The following is a 22,799-nucleotide window of genomic DNA, read 5'->3' as shown; positions in this document are numbered from 1 at the left end:
AAAGGGGGAGAGAGATGGGGGACGACACGCAGCAAAGGGCAGCAGGTCGGATTCGAACCCGCGCCGCTGCAAAGGACTCAGCCTACATGGGGTGCACGCTCTTACTGGCTGCCCCGCATTTTGATTTTTTTTAATGAAGATTTTCCAAGGACCACACCACACACAGAGAAACAAAACAAATGAGATTTTTCCCTATCCAAAGTTTCAAGGATAGAGGGTGTTGTACGCTGCGCAGATTGTAAAGCCCCTTGAGGCAAATTTGTGATATTGGGCTGTATGAATAAAATTGACTTGACTCCGATACTTAATTTGGGTGGTACTCACCAGCTGGCCTTCTCATTCAGGGCGTTGGTGCCTTGAAGATCTGACAGAGGTGTGCGGGGATTCTTCCTGGTGATACCTGGACGGCAGGAGAGGAGAATAAGAGACATATATGATTTAAAGCTCACTGGATTTATCTAGTAATTCATCCCCGACACACAGCATGAAGATCCACCTCTCCCATCACTTCACCTTTACCAACAACCACCACATTTTGTACAGAGCTTTAACCCATATCATCCCAACAGCCTCCCTCTATCCCTCTCTTATCTGGATATCTACCTTTATCTACCACTAAAGCTACATGTTGCTCTTGTCTTAGACTGGCTTTACTTTTCCCCAGTCAGCCCCAAAGGGCTTTTTGTGTGTGTGTGAGAGTGTGTGTGTGTGTGTGTGTGTGTGTGTGTGTGTGTGTGTGTGTGTGAGTGTTTCAGTGGTTTTGGCAGTGGGACATTAATGCCGATGGAGACGTTATATATGAAAACAAGCAGCTAATGAGCCGGGGGTTTCCAGTTTACATTTGTGGTTTTCTCTTGTAAAAGTTTAAACTCACTGCTTTTACTATGCCATAATGTATTTTAAAGAACTGAGGTCAACTTTGTATTCTGTATACTTTAGTAAAGGTGATTCCTGAAGCTGTCAAGATACTAAATGGAATTAAAGAAATAGTTCCACATTTTGGGAAATGCGCTTGTCCGCTATCATGCAGAGAGTTATCATCCTTATGATTGTACCATAACTATGAAGTGACGACCAGCAGCCAGATAGCTTAGCTTAGCATAAAAGACTGGAAACAAGGAGAAACCGCCTCACTCTGTACAAAGATAACAACATCTGACTATCCAGATTTAAAAAAAGAATGGTTGAAACAGATGCGGCAGAGGTGGAGAAGAGTATTTCAAAAATGCTGTATCCTACATTTCCCATAATGCAACTTGAGAGTGTCTTTTCATTAGAAGCAAGATGCCTGGTAAACTCCCAAATCTTTCAAACTCCACGCCATCCCTTTGTGACACAGGATTTCCGTTTATAGTCTCCAAACCCAAGGCGAGATAACCCCTGACGATATCAACGGGGTTATTTTTTTTTTTAAATATTTCTCCAGAGCCGCAAAAGACATCATACAATTGTTTTTTACAGGCTAAGGAGTATAAATCATGACTAGTGTGCTGGTGTTGATGAAAATCTGTGGAGTTTCCCTTTAGTGATGGAAACTCTGGGGAATTTCCTTGGAAATGTTAGTTAAATTCCACCGGAGTAATGTGTGCATGAAAACAATGTGCTGTTTTACAACACGAGGACACGTGACAGTGGGAGGTTTGGGCACACGATGACACACATGTACGAACAAATTCCTACACATCTGAAATGTGTGACAAAGGACAACCAGAAAATCTGAGGGCGTCATTAAACCCTGCCGGTTCCCATGAGCCAGATTCATTTGTCTGATCACTCATGCGTGGGAATAAGTCTCTGCTGTTAGGTGAGTCAATCGGACCAGAGCTCCAAATGATCCAGACGTCTGATTTCCAATATGTTATTAACAGCTGTAATAAAACCAGCTTACTGAGGCTGAAAATCATCAGCGACCCCTTATTCTCAATTTGACCACCAACGCCTTTTTCAATACAGCCTGGAATTCATTTCTTGAAGAGAACAGCTTCTGATTGGAATTTAAAAAAATAGGACTTCTCGCTTCAGCTCACCTCGATTCAACAGACCTTTATCGACAGGAATCCATCCCATTATAAACCCCATTAACAGGGAGCACCTTTCTAATACTACCTAAATGAGTTGAGGGTTGAATATCACTCCAAAGTTTAATTAATGTAGCTAAAAATGTAATGTTTAAGTCCAGTTTAAACCATAGATACGTTTTTATCTCCTATGGCAACCATTTCTATCACTAAAACTGATTATCCCTCCCATAGAACAAGGGTGTAGACCCTCCTTTAACACTGTACAAGCTCGACAAAGCCTGGACTGATCTTCTGTATGGTTGATTCTTCTTCTCTTTTTTTCTTTTTTCTTCCTTTTTTTTTTTTAAACATGTTTGTCTGTTTATTTCCATTATTTAATTTGCTGTATTTACCCTCATTTATCTGGTTTAATTTTACAAGCATTACTTTCCCTGTTGCTGCAATGGTCCTTTGGACAACTTTGTATTATTTGTGAAAATGATAAATAAAATAAAAAGAAAACACACACAAAAAACACAGAAGTTGATCCTAAAGAAAAGAAACTATTTTCTAAAAAGCTCCTAACCTTAATAACTTAAAGAGGGTGCTAATCTTCACCAGTAAACACAATGTATTACTTTTCCAAAGACATTGTCACTACAACTATCACTGTTGACCCAACAAACATATCAACAGAACTTGAAATAAAATGTCATACATGTAGTTAAACAAACATTCACTGAGAAAAAAACCCTCACCAATCAATTTGAAGGGGAGAGATTATAAAATAGGATTTAGTTTATTGGATGGAAGCTAATTATATTTCAAGTGTATTTCAGTTACACTGTTTTCCAACTTTGGAAAACAACTCCGCTGACTAACGTCACGGTCATACAGCGGTTACCTTAAAGTGCTCATATTATGCTTTTGGGGTTTTTCCCTTTCCTTTATTGTGTTATATATCTTTTTTGTGCATGTTATAGGTTTACAAAGTGAAGCTTAGCTGCTAGTGTGGCACGCCCTAATACTCTGTTCTGACTGGCTAGTAGTCCAACTCCCATCAAAGATGGAACAGAAGTGAGATGTCTCACTCTGTAGCTAAAACAGAGAGCTCAACACACAGGGTGAAAAGAGGAGCTGCAGCAATGTGCAGTACAACAAAAATATGGTGTTTTTTTTTTTTTTTTTAATTAAACCATGTAAACCTATTCTGATATAACCTCTAAATACAATTATGAACCTGAAAATGAGCATAATATGAGCACTTTAATATTTGCCTTCATCCCTTTCACGTCTGTTTTGTGTGCAGATGGCCCATTATTATTTTAAAGGGAATCTTTCCATGTTTGATTATCAAAAGGTGAAATTGGGGTGCCTGGATAGCTACCTATGGATAGATAGGTAGAGCTGGCGCCCATATATAGAGCGTACTCCTCGACGCAGCGGGCACGGGTTCGACTCCGACCTCGGCCCTTTGCTGCATGTCATTCCCCCTCTCGCTCCCCTTTCATGTATTCAGCTGTCCTGTCAAATAAAGACCTAAAAATCCCCAAAAATTACCTTAAAAAAAAAAAGAAAGTGAAATTTGATAAAAATACGGAAAAAATGTGTGGAAATCAGCTTGAAGCAAAAAGATTCTGTGTTTTCACGATTTGTTTTTTATTCACTGTGAATAGCTGGGACTGACCTGTGGCTGTCCACTTTCTATCAGCAGAAACATAATCTGAGATGGACCCTGTTCACTGAGAACAATATCCTCCTGTGGCAGGAAACAGGAGACCTTTACCATCCGATACAATATGGCGCAGAGTCTTGAGGTACTTGGAGTTACTTACTGTATTTCTCGTCTTTGCATCGTTGAAGGATCTCGAGGCTCCTCTGGTGAACCGGGTGGTGAAGGAAACTGAAGCTGTCGACGGTTTTGACAACAGAACAGGAAACTGCTGCATCATTCCCTAAAACAGAGAAAAGGAGGGCAAAAGGATGAGAAGAAGAGACTTAATGAAGCATCTCCATTTTAGAGTAGTTTTATAATAAAAAAGAAACAAAACATGAAAATAAAAATGCTAAATAAAAAAAGGAGGTGAAAGGAAAAGTAGGGCGAGAAGGTGAATTAACAAACAGGAGAAAAGCAGCAGAAACAAAACAAAAGGATGACAAGGAAGATAAGAATTACAGAGAGAAGGAACAAAGAGACAAATCCCTCTGAGATAAGTCTGTGGTGACATTTTTGCAACACTCTGCTCTGTAACACTCCTCCCAATTTGTGAAAATAAACATTGCAGAAGAAGATCAAAACCTCTCTTCTTCCTCCTCCTTCATCTTCAACAGCAGAAGCACAACTCCAAAACTCCTCACCTCCTCAAACACACTCCGTAGTTTGCTGGCGCAGTTAGAACGAGAGTTTGGACATCACAGGATGAGCACAGCTTTCTTTACGGTAATTAACAACACAGTTTACGTGTGTGGTTGTAAGTGTAGAGTGAAAAAGTTAAGATCATCTATTTCACTTTCATGTACAAACAGTCAAGTACTTGGGATATTAAAAAAACAGTTATTACTGTTTATGACTAAATGCAAGAGTTATGTATTTTGGGTTCAAAATGAGGTTCAATCATGTAAGATAACATAATCAGGGCTGCAACTCATGCATATTATCAGTTTACCAGACTGTTTAGTCTACAAAATGTCAAACACTAGTCAAATATGCCCAAAATTGTTTGTTTTGTCTGATTAACGATCCAAAACTCAAATATATTTCACTTACAATGATATATAAAACAGAGAAAAGAAAACAATCATCACATTTGAGAAGGTACAGAGAACAGCTTTTTTTGCTTTGTGAATTACATAAACAATGCATTAAATATTAAAACTGTTGATGCGGGTCTACTTATCAATGAATAGACTAATTGTTTAAGCACTAAATATAATAAAATAAATAAAATATAATGTTACAATATAACATGGACATCTGCAAGTGATGTCATCTAATTTTGGACTAAACAGAAGGTTAGTTTGGTGTTTAGTGTTTAGAGATGGGAAAAAAATATTTTTTGATTGTATTTTGTCTTTTTGTGTAGCATGAAGACTTTGCTTCAAAGCATGATTATTTCTCTTTATTATAAACTATTCATAAAATAGGCATCAATCATTAAAAACAAAAACAAATATTTATGTATTATTTAAGTGTCAACAGTCAAAGCTAACCTGCTTCATCAGGACTGTGTGGAAAATATAGATTTGATTGGCAGTAACTAAGCAACCCACCAACTGTCATCACATTCCAATTCTAATGCTGAATCCTGATTGGTGCACAGAGGTACATGACATCAGCTATTTCTAACTGAAACCAGAAAATAAAGAAAAAACACGTAAAATAACTATAATACTCATAGTAAGAAGCTGATTCAGAATATATGTTTTCAGGGATTTTAACCTTTAAGCTGCTGCCACGTTCAATAGTATATTAGACTGGACTTGAAGACCTTTCCTCACCAGTTTTTTTGTGGGTGTGTCTGCGGCCGGCCTCCCTAAAAGCCACCAGGGCTCTGAAGTAGGCTCGCAGCACGGCCCAGCGGAAGGTCGCCATGGGGTCGATTCCCATCAGGCTGCAGATGAAGGCGTTCTTGCTGCTCTTGAGCAAGGCTACGATGTCGGGACGCATGTGGTCAGTGTTCTTCTCCCTGAAGTCCTGGACGAAGGAAAGACCCATGCATCCAGACAAGCGTTAGTTACTCCACTGAGGACTGAGTTTGTATCATTATTAGACACAGATAACCATAAACAGTATGTGCCTTTTTTCACCTATTGATATTTTCTCATCGAAATGGCAAATTTAGCAGTTCTTGTGTCCATCACAACATCAAAATAGGAAAATCATAAACACAAGCAGAAAATGTTGCCTTGTTCTGGGCACTTGTTAAAAGCCAGTTGGGAGCACTAACTATTTATTCGAAAATGTTACACTGCTGTTACTCCACAAGTAAAGGATAGAGTTAGATGAGAAGATCTATACCACTCTCATATCTGGTAAATATGAAGCTAAGCAGTTATCTTAGCTTAGCTTAGCATAAAGACTGGAAACAGCTGGCCTGGCTCTGTCCACTGGTAACAACAGGACCTTCCAGCACCTCTAAATCGAAAAATCATGAATTGATCAGTGAACTTAAAGGGTAACTACTGTTTATTTTTTCAACCTGGACCATATTTTCCTATGTTTTTGTGTCTAAGTGACTGATGGGAACAACAATCTTTGACATTGGTCCAGTATTCAGCGAGATCGCTGCAGTCGGCAGCGGCCAAACAAGCTACATGTAAGTTAATAGGGCAATTGTCCAGCTGGTATTTACCTTCACAAAAGTTCTTGTTTTGCCACTGACAGGCTCAGATTAATATTCTAAGTGTCTGACAACATTATGGAAAGGATTTCTCAGGAGGTCGACCTTTCTGTTAAAGAGTAAGATCCTTTTTTTAAACATAAAAACATCCGCGAAATTGCATTCACTAAACCCACCAGACTCCATGTAAATAAACAGTAATTTTAGCATCGTAAAAATACACTTCATTCAAAGTCGACAGAAACAAAATAAAACTATCAAAAGCCGTTTTGGTCTTTCCAATTTTCCAACCATCACAACTCTAGTTTTGATTGAAATAAACACATAGTTTACCGATTTACATGTGAAAATATGTTGGCTCTATACACGCTAAAAGTATTGTTTTTTTAAATGGAGTCTGGTGAGTTTAGCGCTAGAGACTTCAGAGCTGTTTCTGGTTAAACAGTAAGGTCTCAAAGAGGTTTTAAAAAGTCTATCTCTGAAGGGATCCTTCCCATAATGTTGCCAGACACTTAGAATATTAATCTGAGTCTGTCAGTGGCAAAACAGCACATTTGTGAAGGTAAATACAAGCTGGACAATTGCCCTATTAACTTACATTGTAGCTTGTTTCGCCGCTGCCGACTGCAGCGATCTCGCTTAATACTGGACCGATGTCAAAGATTGTTGTTGTGTCACTTAGACACAAAAAACATAGGTTGAAAAACACGGTAGTAACCCTTTAAGAGGTGCTGATTGGACAGTTGGTGGTTGGTCGATTTTGGACAGAGCCAGGCTAGCAGTTTCCCCCTGTTTCTTAGGCTTTATGCTTAATGGCATATTTCATTTAATTTAACAGACAGAGATGAAAGTGATATGGATCTTCTTATCTAACTTTCATCAAGAAAGTACATAAGCATATTTCCCAAAAATGTCAAACTATTCCTTTAATCTCGCTATGGAGTTGGGAAATAAAAGGCAAATATCTGAATTATCATCTTCTGAATTTAATGATCATATATACAGCTATAAAGTTAAACAAACTGGAAATATATCATTCATTCATATATCATTTTCCTTCCACTTTTTCACATTAAATATGAGGTGCAGAAACGCTTAAGCATACAACGTTAACCACAGTCTCTTCTTCGGCCTCATGTGTCTGTAAGCAATTAAACACCTCGACTGAAGCTGTGCTATGATAACAGAGCTATGAACTATAAACCCTTCAGCATTTTTCTCTCTGTATGATTCGAGTCAGCTGTGCGTTCACTACCGAGCCAACGTCAGACACATTCACGACTGTGGTTCTCGCTACACAATTCACACGAAACAACTCCTTGGCTCTCAGCAGATATGGGATACCTTTCCACGTCCACAATAACCAACAGTTATGGATTTATATTATACAGTCAAACAACAATATGCTCGCCCCGTTCCAGCACATGTGCTTCTTATCAAAACGCAGCTGGAAAGTGAACAGAGAATTTGATTTAGATGAAAAAAAATAGGTTGACAGAACAACAAGTAGGTCTGCTGCAGAGTTTGATAAAGCTTTAAGTGACGCTTCCTTTATCTGTTCAGAGATTTGATTTTTAGACTTTTACCACACACACAGAAAAGTTCTATTTAATTTACATTTTAGGAATTAGGAAAAGATCCAATCCTGATTTACAACACACACCACACAATCTTCACTTCTGTTAAAGAGCCCTTTTTTATTTTTTCAAGGAACTGATGGCTAGCATTCACAATTTTGTGAATAAAGACATTCTTTCTTTGCAAAATTGCCGCTAATTGTGACGGAAATTGTTCTTTATTAAGTCACCCAAAGGAAGATCAAATCAGAACAATAAAATTTGGACATCCGGAGCTCAGTTGTAAAACCCCCAAACAAGTTTCCTAATCTGATTCCAGCCACTGTATTTTTGGCATCTGCATGATGTCTTGGCTCTTCAAACCAGGTAATAACAAACGAAAAAGCATCTGAATAAGCATTAATCCCGACTGCGGTTTGCCTTTGCTTAATTTTGTTCAGCTATGTTTCTAAACATGAGCGACTGCTGGAAAGAGATGTCAACATGTATCTCCTTTTACCCACAGATCCCTGATAGATCCAGGTCTCTTTTTTATCTTTTTTTAAACTGGTTTTAAGCTTCAGTTTTGTAAAAGTGTGTTATGTTCTTGAAAGATAATTGACTCACATTTTTGGGTGCCTTGATTCGGTTATTAGAATGTAATAGCATTGTTCTCGTGTCAAAAAAATGAATTGAAAAAGTAAACGCTTCACAGATATTCATTTGTGTTACTAACTTCATGTACTGGAGGATGCTTTACACACACTAACCACATTATATTACAGTTGTCTGGTGTGTTTGAAACAATACAAACACACTTAATTTATGTGCATTCTCACATGTAGAAAAGCCGACTTACAGTACTGACACACCCGAGCATCTCACCTTGACTCCGTACTTGACTTTACCAGCGTAGTGTGTGATGATGAAGGCGGGCTCCATGACAGCGGGGAACTCGATGTAGCTGTTTCCTTCATGCTGACGCTTGAACTTGTCCAGCAAGGTCTGATTGGAAGCCTGGGGGAAACTAGAGGAAACATGACTTTAATAAGGCGCAGGTTTAAAACTCAAATCATGGGGACTTAAAAAATAGAAATAAAAAAACTCTAAAATGAATCAATGACTTTAGACTTCATGCCCAACAACACCTTTTGTTTGGGAAACTCTTTGGCACTTATTTTGCAGCAGTCTTTTCTTTCTCTCCAGGAAAACCAACTAACCAACTATTCCATCTTTTTTACTTTCATCTACTTTTGACCACAACGCAAATGTAGCAGCAGATGATTGTGCAACTCCTTTTCCCTCACCCTCAGGGGACTGTCACAAACTTAATGTTGAAGTTTAAACTTAACCAACGTTGCAGCACATCTACTTGCACATTCTTCTTTGGTGTTTTCACCTTTGCTTCATTGACATTTTACCTGTTTACTACTAACCTCAACATACCTAAAGGGATGTTTCACATAATCTAAAGCTCTCCTCCCTACACCTCTGAAACGCACTGCTGGCTGAGCTATATATCCGCAGGGGTCTTAAAGCTTGATGCTGTTACTGTAGAAATGAACCCCCACACTCGCCCCCTATCCTGCAGTAACCTAATCCACTTCTCCAGAGGCCCCGAAGCTCCACTAACTGTGAGTGATGAGATCTCTAAGCATCTTTCTTTCTTTCTGTGTAATCATTTAGCATGAAGCTCCTTCCTGTGGCAGCATAAATCCCAGGAGAAACCCTGTTCCCCCTCATTTTTTCTTCAGAGATCCCCCTTTGACCGTAATTCTCAAAAGTGGTCCCCCCTGTGTCACACACGCACGCACACAGACACACACACACACACACACACACACACACACACACACACACACACACACACACGCATATATATATATATATATATATATATATATTTCTATACACAAATATATACACACCATTTGGTCCATTCCAAGGATCATTCAATCCAGATGAACCAGCTTTGCTGCTAAGTGGCAAGATAGATGACAGCTAACATAGATAAATATGGCTGTGTGTATACCACATGATGTGGGGGGGGTTGATTTATGGACGAGAAAGATGCAGCGGCAGAGTGCTGACCTGCAGGAGGTGAGTGTTTCACAACAGAGAAGGGAAAGAAAAACGTGATCCAGAGATGCTGGCGGAGGAATAAGAACTTCTGCGTTATGCTTTAGTCAAGCTCTGGTAGAATTCCAAGTGTTGGTATCAATCAAGCTAATGAGGAAAAGTCCTGCACAGGGAGCAGTTTGTCTCCTCGATTCACCAGTCGGGTGCTAAAGGGGCTTGTGCAGGGTGATATCAACAAAGTATGCTACAGTGAAATATGTTTTGCTTTCCACAACATTCAGACAAGCTCGGGATGTAAATTATAACAGGGTTTCTGCAGGTTTTACAAAGTCAAATAGTAGACCTTTATGAATGAAATTTAAGACCTATATCACGACATAAAAGTACAGTTCACAAAAGTACTTGCAAAGTACATAACCCTGTATAAATATGTCTACTATGGCATTGGAAACCTACACAAGGATTAGACATAAACTTAAACCTTTTCAAACAATACTCTTCTCTCCAATTGGTTTCCTTCAAAAACTCAAACCCTCAAACAACCACCAATAATCGAGTGTATTTAAAAAGTACAGGCTTGATTTTTCAAATAAAATACTCTTTGCTTATATGCTTATTGTTTAGAGTTCATTTGAAATAGTGGAAATGTTGTCCCGTGGAGCTAGAGCAAAGGTCACTAAAAACATTGTCTGGGGACCGTGAATATCAAATTTCAGCAAATTTCATGGAAAGTCAAAAAAAACAACCACCAATCATTTGATCTATTGCCAGAGTTCTCAGGGTTTCTTGAAGTGTTTTATAATGGACTTGCCATGCCTAAGAAATCATTACATTTACGAGCTTATTAGACTTCAGGGAAACATGCAGAGGCGCTAAATCACACAGCTAATGCCACGTATTTAATGAGATGACTGTTTTAACCGTTATCGAGTACAGTAACTACATTGATAACGAAATGAGATGGATTAAGGATCTGTCTGATTCAGCCCAAAGTGTAATTTAGAGGATTCCAACCATAAGTACAAAACCTTCTTTTAAAGTTATACGTCTAACTGCTGCTTCCGAAACTATGAACTCTAATTTAGCAGGTGGCGTACTTGCACTCCTCGTCCAGCAGGTGGAACAGTGCTGTGGGTTTCTTGCTGATGAGGTTGAGGCAGCCGCTGTTGTCGATGTACTCAATGTTGTGCCAGGTGATGCCCTCTGCCCTGTACTCCTCCTGCAGGGGGAAACACACAGGAAGGAAGACTTCGGTGAGTAATAAATATGTCACGAGCAAATTAGTTACAAGTTCTGTCAAAGCTGTGAACGTACACATGTTCCACCCGAGGCTATTTAGCAGCGGCACCGGGGCTCCGTCCGACGGTTTAAATAAACGCCAATAAACCAGAGGACGTTATTCTCCCATCCCGGAATGCTGTGTGGACTCGCCACACCCTCCTCCGCAGCGCTGTGGAGGAAGGTCTGGCAATGCAAGACTAGCTATCATGTGACAAACCTGCTCTCCACCAGAGGCACGCTGACTACTATAACAAGAAGTAAAGTGTGTCTCACAAGCGCCAGAATGTATCATTCTTGTGCATACTCTCCACGGTTTAAAACCAAAAAGGCCAACCACTGTTTTTACAGCACAAAAAAACCAAATCCCCACGATGAAAACACCTGGCTACTAGATTCTCAGTAAAACCACAGTCAGTTGGTAACGTCTATGCGCCCCCAGGGGCCAATGACAACTGAAGTATATGACCCATGTCCTTTTACTACCCCTATGGGAGAAACCAATGAGAGACACCAGTTACAATCCCAATGCTAGCTGGGAGGAACAGTGGGGGAAACAAGTGGAAGGGGAGGTACTTAGTTAACGTTCTCCTCTCTCTGGAAAGCTACTGCTGAGGTACATTTTAAGGTATGTAAACAGTTCCTGCAGGTCACAGTGTGTCTTACTGTTGGACTGCTGGAAAAGAGCATGCACACTCAGCAAACCAAAGCACAACACTAAAACTTAAGGGTCAGCAGTGGCGAGGCAGGGAGCCTAGCTGAACAAAAATAGAAGAAAGGGAGGGTGTCCGTTTCCGGAAAATCAATAACAACAATGATCAAAGCACTTAAAATGGCAGCCTCGAGAAGGTGCAGTGTTCTTTACATCCCCCAATACCAAATGATGGAAAGAACAACATACTGCTAATGTTGCTCTTCTTAGAGCGTTGACAGTAGTTAGATACTGTATAAAGCAGTTGGATCATTACAAACAAAAGCATGTGCAACGTTGACGCTTTACACTGATGTTTCTTCAGTATAAATGGGAATTGTGTGAAATTTGGTGGAGCAAAGGTTGAAGGGGGTAACAAAAAACAAAGTCTCATCCTATGGGTGCCATGAATATGCCCGCCAACTTTATGAAAACCTACTCAGAAGTTCAGATTACCAATTCTCAATTGTTATCATGGACAAAGCTGTCTTTGAGGGTAATTTGTGACCTGATGCTGGTGGTAGACAAAAGCAAGCAAACTTTACATAACAGTTTTCAAATCAGAAGTTACAATGAGATTTACAGTACAAAGAAAAGAGAACGGCAGAATAGCAGACAGAAAAGTCTAGGCCTAGACCAGGGGTGGCCAACCAGTTAGGTATAAAGAGCCACAAAAAAAAAAAAAAAACGCACCATAGCAAAAAGCCACACAACACATGCACGTCCACACTACAACAGCAACAGTGTCTTCCAGATCTGATGACAGTCATAATACATAGCAGTTTTCATAGTTTTTTTTCTCACTTAGACTGACTCAGTGGGAAACCTGACAGTCTTTGTTATCCACAATCCTTTTCAGGTCTTGCTAGAACTCGGTTGTGGCCACTCGAAGCAACTCTCTCACTCATTTGTCACTAGAGGGTCTTTCAAACAATCGGATTCAGCAGTGAAAGGGTTAACGAGGAAGGTGATCTGTGGCCGTTGTTTTTCCTCAGGTTGCAGAATCTGTCCTCAGAACTCTGCTGCATTATTTTCCATTTTAAAATAATTGGCAAATGTATTGGCAGATGCATTCAAATGTTTTTTTTTTATCTGAAATACTGTATGTTTCAGAAAAGTTAAAAACAACAACCAACCAATGACACAGCCCCCAGCCACACAGTAAGAGCCTCACAGGAGCAGGCAAAGAGCCGCATACGGCTCAAGAGCCACAGGTTCGCCACCCCTGGCCTAGACCCTTGTCAATCGTGAGAAATTTCGGCCAAATTGGACAACATACACTCAAGTTACAACAACTTCTTCATTCATCGATAAATGCTCAAAATGGCCGCCACGCCCACACCGTTGGATGAAAACTCAAACTTTTAATAACTTTTCATCGTTACAGTATAGCACCTTGACTTTTAGGCCAATTTCCTGTTGCCACTAGGGGGCGCTATGACTTTTGAGTCGGCCTATAGATGTCCTCAGGGTTGGACTCTTATGAATCTGTGAAACGTACTGCAGGGGCTCAATTTTTAAAGTGTTATAGGGGGTGTTAGCGAGCCATTTTTGCACGCCTATTTACGAAAACCATTAAAATATTTAATTTTATTAATATTAAAATTTTTCACCAGGCCTGATGCGACCGCAAATTTTGGTGAGTTTTTGAGTATGGGAAGGTCCCCAAAAAGGCAATTCATTGCGTGAAAATAAATAAATAATTCCTTCAGTTTCAATAGGGCTTTCGCCGCTGTCAGCACTCGGACCCTAATTAAGAACAAAAACAAGGAGATAAAGTGTAAACCAAACACTTTAAAAGTTATAACTAAATAATGAATTATAAACTAAGAAAAAGCCAAAGAAAACAAAATGTGGGTTTTAAACTGCTATTCCAATTTTGTAGATATATTAGAAAAATAAAGGTCAGAGGAGTCAAGAAATCATTAGGAATCATCTTTCAGAAACTTAACAACTTAACTTAAAAGTTAACAACAATACCAAATGTCACGGCAATCTAGCCCAAATGTCTAAATATCCTGCTATGGTGAACAGATGAACCTACATCTGCATCCTTAAGGCGTTGGTGTGCTACAAACAAACACGCAGAACAGAAATGTGCATAACCCTAAAATAAGCTTTATTATGTTTAGTTTGTGTGTTAGTATGAGCATACTGTATGATTTTGTGTGTATGTATTTTAGAACTACCTTTTTGATAATGAAGGAAACAAATGAAAAACATTCTGACAATCAGTCTGAACCCAGTAACTAAAATGAGACAATCAAGTATTCAAAGCAGAACTGGAAGATACTTTTACACATGCAACATTCGACATCTGTCTTCTCCTCTTTTTTTAGGCTGCTGAATCACTGACGAGGCATTCAGAACATGTGTTTGTTTGGTTTCACTCAGAGGTTGCAGCGGATCCAGCGAAACAAAAACGGAGCCATAAAGAATGTTGCGTGCGTGTGCTTTTGTTAAAAACTCATCAAGCCGAGCACTCACAGATAACTGACTCAGTTTATCTGGCCAGCTTTGTTGTGTCTGTGATCGAGTTTTTGAACACTTGTGTTGACTCACAAAGACAATTAGATGCAGCCACACTGATAAATAGATAGACATGCATCATGGTTCAGTTACGGTTCCACTCAACGCCAGAATGGCTGAGTTTCATCATTAAGTGCCAGACATGCCAGGTCCAGAAACTAACAAACAGCTGCTTTATGAGCTCTGATCTCACCAGATGTTATTGTCTGAACTGAAACAGTTAGTTTTCGTTAAGCCAATTACATTTTTTTTAAATTGATTAATTGTTTCAGTAAGTTTTTCAAGCAGAAATCAAATTTAGCTGGTTCCAGCTTCTCCAATGTAAAGATTCTATTCTTTTCTTTGTCCTACATGATTGTGTGTGTGTGTGTGTGTGTGTGTGTGTGTGTGTGTGTGTGTGTGTGTGCGCATGTGCGTGCGTGTGTGGAGGGGAGTGGGGGTGATATTATTGTCTTTGTTTTTATAAAGTGAAGCACTTTGTGTTGCTTGACTTTTGTATGAAAAGTGCGACACAAATAAAAATGTATTGATTGAGTAAACTTAATGTTTGGGTTAAATAGAATGAAGTGAATTTTTCACAATTTTCTGACATTTATTGACTATTTCTAATCATTAATACAAAACGATTTGGCTATTAAGAAAATAAAAGTGAACTGAAGTCCTAGTTTGAAGACATTTTAGTTATCGCTTCAACCTCTCTAAACTCGTAACTATTGGTCCTCTAATCCAGTGGCAGAGGGTCCAAAGCATCGCTGGAAACCACCCTGACTCTCTCCACACTCTTCATGCCACTGTACTCTCTCTGCTGTAATACTCTTTTTATTTCTATCTTTATTTTTAATTTAATACATACTGTGTACATATACTTATATTGTTTATACCTATACTTATATTGTTTAATATTCCATTTAGAGAATGTGTGACATGCACCAACAACACCAAAACAAATTCCTTGTGTGTGTTAAAAAACGTACTTGCCAATAAAACCCTTTCTGATTCTGATTCTGGTTTATTCTTTTCCGGCCAGGCTGTTTTAGAGCAGTCCAATTACAGCACTGATGTAGACTCAAAATGGCAAGTGAATGCAACTAAAGAGCTCTGGACCCTGAGGGTTGACTGTTGGAGTTTACAGGGAACGGAGAAATTAAATCAAAACACTGCAGCAGATAGGAGAGGTTGGACTTCTCTGAGCTAACGGAGGAGACACAGTAAGACAACAACAGAATAACATCTCAGAGCACACAACACACTTTCTATTGAAAGTGGTTTCAGTCCTGTCAGCAGAGATGACAAAGATGAAGCCCAAACTGGACGACTTTACGTAACAAATACTTATTCTGACAATTCCTGGTTTCTATTAAGGCTTGCTTTAAAACTTGGATGGGCTTAAGTTAAATTTCGAGGTACTTTATTTGAGCAATTCCATTCTATGTTACTTTGTTCTAATACTCCACTATGATTCAGAGGCAAATGTTGTTCTTTTTACTCCACTGATGTCCACCATATTTCTAATTAATAATTTCAAGATGTCCCCTTCAGTGTCCCCAATACTCCCCCAATAATTTGCAAAGCCGCAATAAATTAGGTGACACTATATCAAGAGAGAGACACAAGAGATACACAGACACAGATGTGTATAAAAAAAAAAGTCAAACCAAAACCAATCTGCGAGCAATAAAAGCTTAAAACCGTCCTGCTGTGCTGAAGAAAGCAAAGAGTTCTGTTGTGGTCGATTTGTGGCCGTCCCTCCATCCATTAGACTGCTCTGTGTCTGTTCTCTGCTGGGTAACGCAGCACAGCTTTCAACCAGGCCTGAATTGTGTTGAGCTGTCAAAGGTGAGGGAGGTTTGTTTGTGTTGCTATCTCTCTATTTTTCCTTTCTTTTGTATTTCTCCCTCCCTCAGCGCCCTTCTCTCTTGTCATGACAGCAGAGTGTTTTTATTGAGCAGGCAGGAGGAACAGCGGTGCAATCATGAGAGCTGGTGCAAGTTCTGGTGGTTTAAAAAGAGAGATAAACTGACAAAGACACAGATACAAGAAGAAGACATGCTCTGTGAGTTTTGCTTTTTATGATCCAGCTAGAGAGTTGGACACTGTCGACCAGCGTGACAGTGATGTGAAGGAATGAGCTGGACTGATGGGAATAAGGGTGTAGAGTGCGGAAAACCTGCATCAAAACATCAACATTGATTTCCAGATCTATGTAGAATAATCGCTGCTTTAGCAGTGTGATCATTAAAGATATAGGACTCTATCTTGCACCCGGTGCGGCGCGGCACAGCGCAAAGCCCGACCCAAGTGTCTTTGCTAGTTTAAGACTGACGCAGTTGTCAATTTCCCGTCCAGCGCCCACGTCGTTTAAATAGCAAATGCACCTGCGCCCATCTTTGCGCCCATGGGAGGGAAGTGAACGCGCCATTGACCAACAAAAACCTGGTCTAAAGTCAATAGCGCAGCATTTCATTGTTATTTTAACAGTGAATTAGTAAAATGCACCTAGGCTTATGCACAGCGCGCTCCCACTATACTTGTTACACACACACAGGGAAGTGCAGCAGCACACAAACATGCAAAAGATTACAAATAAAAATAATATTATAATAGCAATGTGCCAAGGTACAAACGCGCCTGGCTTTTAAAGGGAATGGGAGACGACACTCTGATTGGTTTATTGCATGTTACGCCCAAAACACACCTATGAATTAATGAAGACACTAAGTACAACCCTTTTGAACCATGCGCCCGGCGCACAGACCCTTTTTTCCGCCGTCAAACTAGCTAAAGTGGATTTGGACACGCCCTAAACGCACCTGCGCCATGCGCTTCACGCCGTGCGCTTAGATCGTTAAAATAAGGCGCATAGTACACTTTCTGTCAAATTCAGTGAAAATCTCCTCACGGTCACAGCTCTCTATTCTCTGTGTGCGCTGAAAACAAATCCGGTGTTAATACACAGCCCTGGCTGTGTAAATGGAAAACTAACAGAAAGGAGTGCATGAGCCACAAAATCCAGCCAATCGGCAACAGGGGGCAACAGTTGATGGTAGGGGGGGAGGGGGAGAGGCAGCATGTGAATGTGCCGGCCGGCCAGTAGTTCTGTCCGTGAATCTGGGGGGCGGAGCTTCTGAAGGACAGGTTGTATTTGTTTGGCAGTTGAGTTCAAATATCAACAATCTTTGCGCAGCATTGTTTACTGCACCTTTAATAAAATAAAGAGCACATTTAGTTACAATCTGGCCATTCCTATTAAACATCCTTTAGAGAATCCCCCGGCACTTATTTTTGCATTTACTGTTGGACAATGAAGTCAATACCTGTGGGCAGCAGGAGTCTCCCCTTCCATCAAATGAAGGTAAACCGGGTCACGTTTTTTATTTCTTCTCAGTTAAACATGATACCGTGTTTGCCTAAGGCGGTGGCTGTCGTGTGTTTTCCTTCTTTGATATACCATCCTCACACAGAAAAGAAATCAAGCACCAATTGGCATGTTGAGTGTAAACACTAGACTCAAGAGTCAAACACACATCTCCCTGAGGGTTGAGGTTGGTGTGGTCCGATTAGCTTTGGCTGCTGTTCCAAAGGTAAACACAAACGCTGCTGATAAGACCAACTGATTGGTTGGAGGGGAGTGAAGCCCGGAGGAAGGAGAAGAGGAAAATCCCCCTAATGGAAAATCACCTTTCAAAGTCAGAATGACGGACAAAGAGAAAGTGGTGGTTCACGCTTGTAAAATTTCATTGATTTGGTCTTCATCAGATTATCAGATAAGTTAAGTCAAACTTTCAACTGAATATACAGTATCTTCTCATCCTAGATACCTTTACGACACCTTAAGCTGGATTTATAAATATGACTGTAGGCTACACCATAGCTGATGTGCACCCTCTTAACAATGTGGATACATGTCAGGGCTACAAAGATACTGCGTGGAGACCGCAAGAACAACTTGGGCTGCTTGTGTTTCCTCCAACAAATTTCTGATATTTGTAGATACTGTACTATATACCGGTACAGGTGTTGGTTGAGAGTTAAGGGCGGACTAAACATGAGAAAGTTAAAGAAAGTCCCTCCTTTTCAGTAACACATATTTAGATAAACCTTTTCTACTGCAAACCTTCTGCTCACTGAGATCACTGTGAATGAAACGACATGACCCGCTATTGCACAGAATAGTCTCATATTTAAAATATTTATATATAAATATAATTAAAGCAACAACAAAAAATGTTTGCAGGCAAGCAGAGGGACCAATCTGGAGATTCAAAGCCATTTCCTTTTCATTTAAATTTTCTAATAAATTAGTAGTAAAATCACAAATAACAAAAACTACAGCATCGTGAGTACTGTGTAGTTTGGTGAGTTTATGTAAGCCAGGAATGTTTTCGTATCTTCTAACCGAGTGCCAGCAGTTATAGGCTCAACGTAATGCAACAGACGGGGTGTGGAGTGCTTTCTCTCCTTGTGACGTCAAACTGAGGGTAGAGGGGGCCCGTGGCGTGAACTGCACAAGTTTATTCAAACAAACACAAATCAGTAGAGATCTGGCAACCCTCGATCAGGGAACTAAACCAACCAGCCTCAGAGGGGCCTCAGAGGGGCCCCAGAGCTCAGCACCACCTCAACTGTTCTGTCAAATAAACTCAGGAGAGGCAGAAAGCCAAAGGTTTGGACGACCCCAGTGATTAAAGGATAATAAACGTGAACTCTGTTGGAACAATATTGGGCACCGTCCTGTGAGGGCGTTTCAGCAGCACTTTGACACTTATTAGTTGAACATAACACAGAAAAAAACCTTCAAGTCAAAACAGAGATAGCCTCGAGGAGCACCTGCTGTCACAGAGTGACTGACTAACAAACAAAAAGTCAACAATTTACAGAACCAAAATGACATTGTGTAGGATGCCTTTTGTATGTTTATTAAGATTAAGTGGTTTCTCAATTACCTCTGTTTGGCCCCTGATTGAAACACAATCTTAAACATCGGGATTTGATTCAGCACAATGCAGTTTGTGTAAACCCGAACTTGCTTATACAAATCTGTGTTGACAAACAAAATAACACAAATTATTTCCATAAGTGTTTCTGTAAAAAAGTGTCTCTGAAAAAGGCATGACCAGGTTAAGTGTGCGGGGATTGACTAAAATTAAGATCTGTCCATTGACAGATACAGTTGCATTCAGTACTTGTCTTTTCGGACATAATCATATATCATATATATTGTTTCAAAGAATCCAGTGTATTGTACATTAGATATTTAAATAGCATATTTAAATAGCATAACCTACATATATATGTTTTGATTCTGTTGTTAGGGTATCTCTTTAATGTCCAGCCAGGGACAACAGATAAAAAGCTCCTGTCTCATTTACAGTTTACACCATGGGATATGGTTATACTGTACATGTGTGTATATATATATATATATATATATATATATATATATATATATATATATATATATATATATATATATATATATATATATATATATATATATATATATATATATATATGTATATATATAGTTTTTGTATGTTTTTTAATAGACATTTATTTCCAATGTTTTGTATCAGCATTGGTTGATTAGACTGACTACTGTAATTTAATTTCTATATTTTTATGGATGAATAATAAATAAATAATCAGGACACATAAAAGAAGTTTTGAACTTTAATCTAAGAAGTAGTTTTTATTAGTTTTTCAGCAAGAGCACTTAATTTCTTCATAAATACTGTATATATTTTAAGAATTTGTTTCTATTGTCAAGCTTTGATCAGTTATTTTAACGTTGTCCTTGTTTGACCATCAGCTTCAGTGGAAAATCTAGATGTAAAATTAAAGCCCCAGGGTGCTGAACCGTAAATATGAGTCTACAAAACCTTGTTAGTACATGTTACATTTTGCTCTGTGTGTGCGTGTGTGTGTGTGTGTGTGTGTGTGTGTGTGTGTGTGTGTGTGTGTGTGTGTGTGTAGACCCTGAGGGCTAACTGTCAGAAACAGATAACAGAACCATTAGTGCATCAGCAGTCTGTGATCTTCATTGAGGCTGAAGGGACAAGATTGCGCTCGTTTATTAAAACATTGCTCTTTTTTTCCCCACTCTGTTCCTCTTCTCATTCAGCCCACAGCATTGGGCCCGCCTGCTAAGTTGACCTATCAGGACTCAGTATAAGGGAGACGAAAGCCGACAGCTTCTGTGACACAGTACAACTGATTAAGACTTGTTATCTCCCCCAAAATCAATCTCTCTCTCTCTCTCTCTCTCTCTCTCTCTCTCTCTCTCTCTCTCTCTCTCTCTCTCTCTCTCTCTCTCTCTCTCTCTCTCTCTCTCTCTCTCTCTCTGGTTCTATGGTTATGATAGTTATTAAGTGGTTTGGCAGTGTGTATCTGAATAATGAGCATAATGAATACATAACAAAGCATAATGAATACATAAAGCTGGTCAGGGATTAGTGGTTCAGTAATAGTCCTTTTGAGTGGAAGAGAGAGGGTAGTTATGATGCTGACATCTCTCTGATCACCACAGCAATTACAACGAGGAGAAACAGTGATGAAATTACACCAGAAAAGAAGTAAACAAAAGGGAGAGTGGGGCTATTGGGAAGCATAAAGAGGAAACAAAAACAAACAAATCCAGTCAGAGAAAATGTACAAAAAGCTAAAAGGGTTGGCCGGTGCTAGCAGCATTTAGCTGTCAGGAAACATGCAACTCTGCTTGACTTCTGCACTCTAACCCAGCCTGTCAGCCTCTTCTGGTCATGCAGCACTTTTCCTCTGACCTTTTACTTTAATGGATGTGCGTGCTAACTTAACCTAGCTACATAATTACAGCTGCTTGTACTGTAATGTCAGGGGGAACGTGGCTGTCCAGCACAAAGCAGTATAAGGGAATATACAACTTGCAATGACTGGTTGCTTGCATAAGTGAACGGTCTGGTAATGTTAGTCTGGAGCCACTGACCTAATGAATATTTGTGTATGATAAAAGGGGTTTCCAAGCCAAGCAGCCAAGCACTAAATATGACTGAAAGTTTAACTAGATCACTTGTAGCTTGCATTTATGCATGTGACAATTCTGCTACTGAAAAATGTATGTTTCTTACAGTATATTCATAGTTACTATAACCATATATTATAGGGTTGGCCCCTCAGAATGAAGATACAAGAGTCTTGTTGAGGGTTGCTAAGGCTACCAACCTACACATTAGCAACCTGTAGTGATTGTCGGAAAGCATTATGTTAAATGTAGAGATTAAATACATATAATAAATACTAAATGCAGGTTGAGAGGTTGAGAAATCATTTGAAGCCTTAATCATAAAATACATAGCAGTGATGAAGCCACGTTTTCATTTTTCATTGAAAAGCTAGAAAGACAACTGTCACAAATCGTTTTTATGATTGCACTCTGTCAATAAAAGCAAAAATACTTTCTACCTCCCTTTAGTAAAAACGTTGAAGGCTAACTCCTGTCCTCAGCTTTTAATGAAAGTGCTAGAGATCAAATCAAACAACCAAGATGTGTGAAAAACATCTCAGAAAACATGGACAGCATTACAAAAGCAGCTCCTCTCTCACAGTGTTAAACCATATTGTACTGCGCTCAGAGCTCTCCACTGAAGAGGAAGTCATCTATTTTCACCAGTTTGACGTAACAGCAGTCAGTCAGGAGGGCCTATTCATTCCTCCATCAGTTGGCCCATCAATCAAAAGCATAAGGGCGTGTTTAGAGGTGTGTAACAGCAACAATAATGTGACGCCAGTGCATAAACTCACACCATCACGATACCAAGACACACTGTAGCAGATCACGTATGAATGTTTGAGTGTTGCCAACATCGCCATAGAGGCAGTAAAACACAAAATGCAATGAGGTGTTATCAGCAGCTGCAACAATAATCATTGTCTGGATGGTGCAGAGGGAGAGGGCGATGGAGACGGAGAGGAGAGGAGAGGAGAGGAGAGGAGAGGAGAGGAGAGGAGAGGAGAGGAGGAGCGAACACTCTACCTGCTCTAATTTGAATATGTGTTGGTTGAAGTAGTGCTGCAGTCGTTCGTTGGCGAAGTTGATGCAGAACTGTTCAAAGCTGTTGTTCTCATAATCCTCAAAACCAAATATGTCCAGGACTCCTATCGACAGAATCTGTTGAAAAAGACAGACAGTTTAGTTTCTTTCCGTATTTTACACATTTATGGGATCAGGATATGAAAAAATATCCTCTGGTAACAAAGTGAACGTCAGTACAAATGTTTGATTCTTTATTATTATTTAGAGATATTTACTTATATTGCGTTTCTTTGTTAAAACACATTCTTTAAAGCTCCA

At 39.6% G+C, this 22,799-nt stretch overlaps 1 protein-coding gene across 16 annotated transcripts in view; it reads right to left on the bottom strand.

Moving 5' to 3' along the window:
• Nucleotides 1–22,799, bottom strand: part of LOC116060310 (unconventional myosin-IXAa-like) — a 156,805-nt gene that overhangs the window by 29,611 nt on the left and 104,395 nt on the right. For all 16 annotated transcript variants that reach the window (XM_036003269.1, XM_036003270.1, XM_036003267.1 and 13 more), the window contains 6 exons: nucleotides 22,482–22,616; nucleotides 11,073–11,194; nucleotides 8,782–8,923; nucleotides 5,499–5,694; nucleotides 3,836–3,955; nucleotides 325–400 (listed from right to left, as the gene is read on the bottom strand). In XM_036003269.1, the coding sequence (XP_035859162.1) occupies nucleotides 325–400; nucleotides 3,836–3,955; nucleotides 5,499–5,694; nucleotides 8,782–8,923; nucleotides 11,073–11,194; nucleotides 22,482–22,616 (791 nt within the window). The remainder of the gene's footprint in view (nucleotides 1–324; nucleotides 401–3,835; nucleotides 3,956–5,498; nucleotides 5,695–8,781; nucleotides 8,924–11,072; nucleotides 11,195–22,481; nucleotides 22,617–22,799) is intronic.

This window comes from Sander lucioperca, chromosome 7 (genome assembly GCF_008315115.2).
Source record: "Sander lucioperca isolate FBNREF2018 chromosome 7, SLUC_FBN_1.2, whole genome shotgun sequence".
Classification (NCBI taxonomy): domain Eukaryota; kingdom Metazoa; phylum Chordata; class Actinopteri; order Perciformes; family Percidae; genus Sander; species Sander lucioperca.
This window is presented reverse-complemented; position numbering and strand designations above follow the sequence as displayed.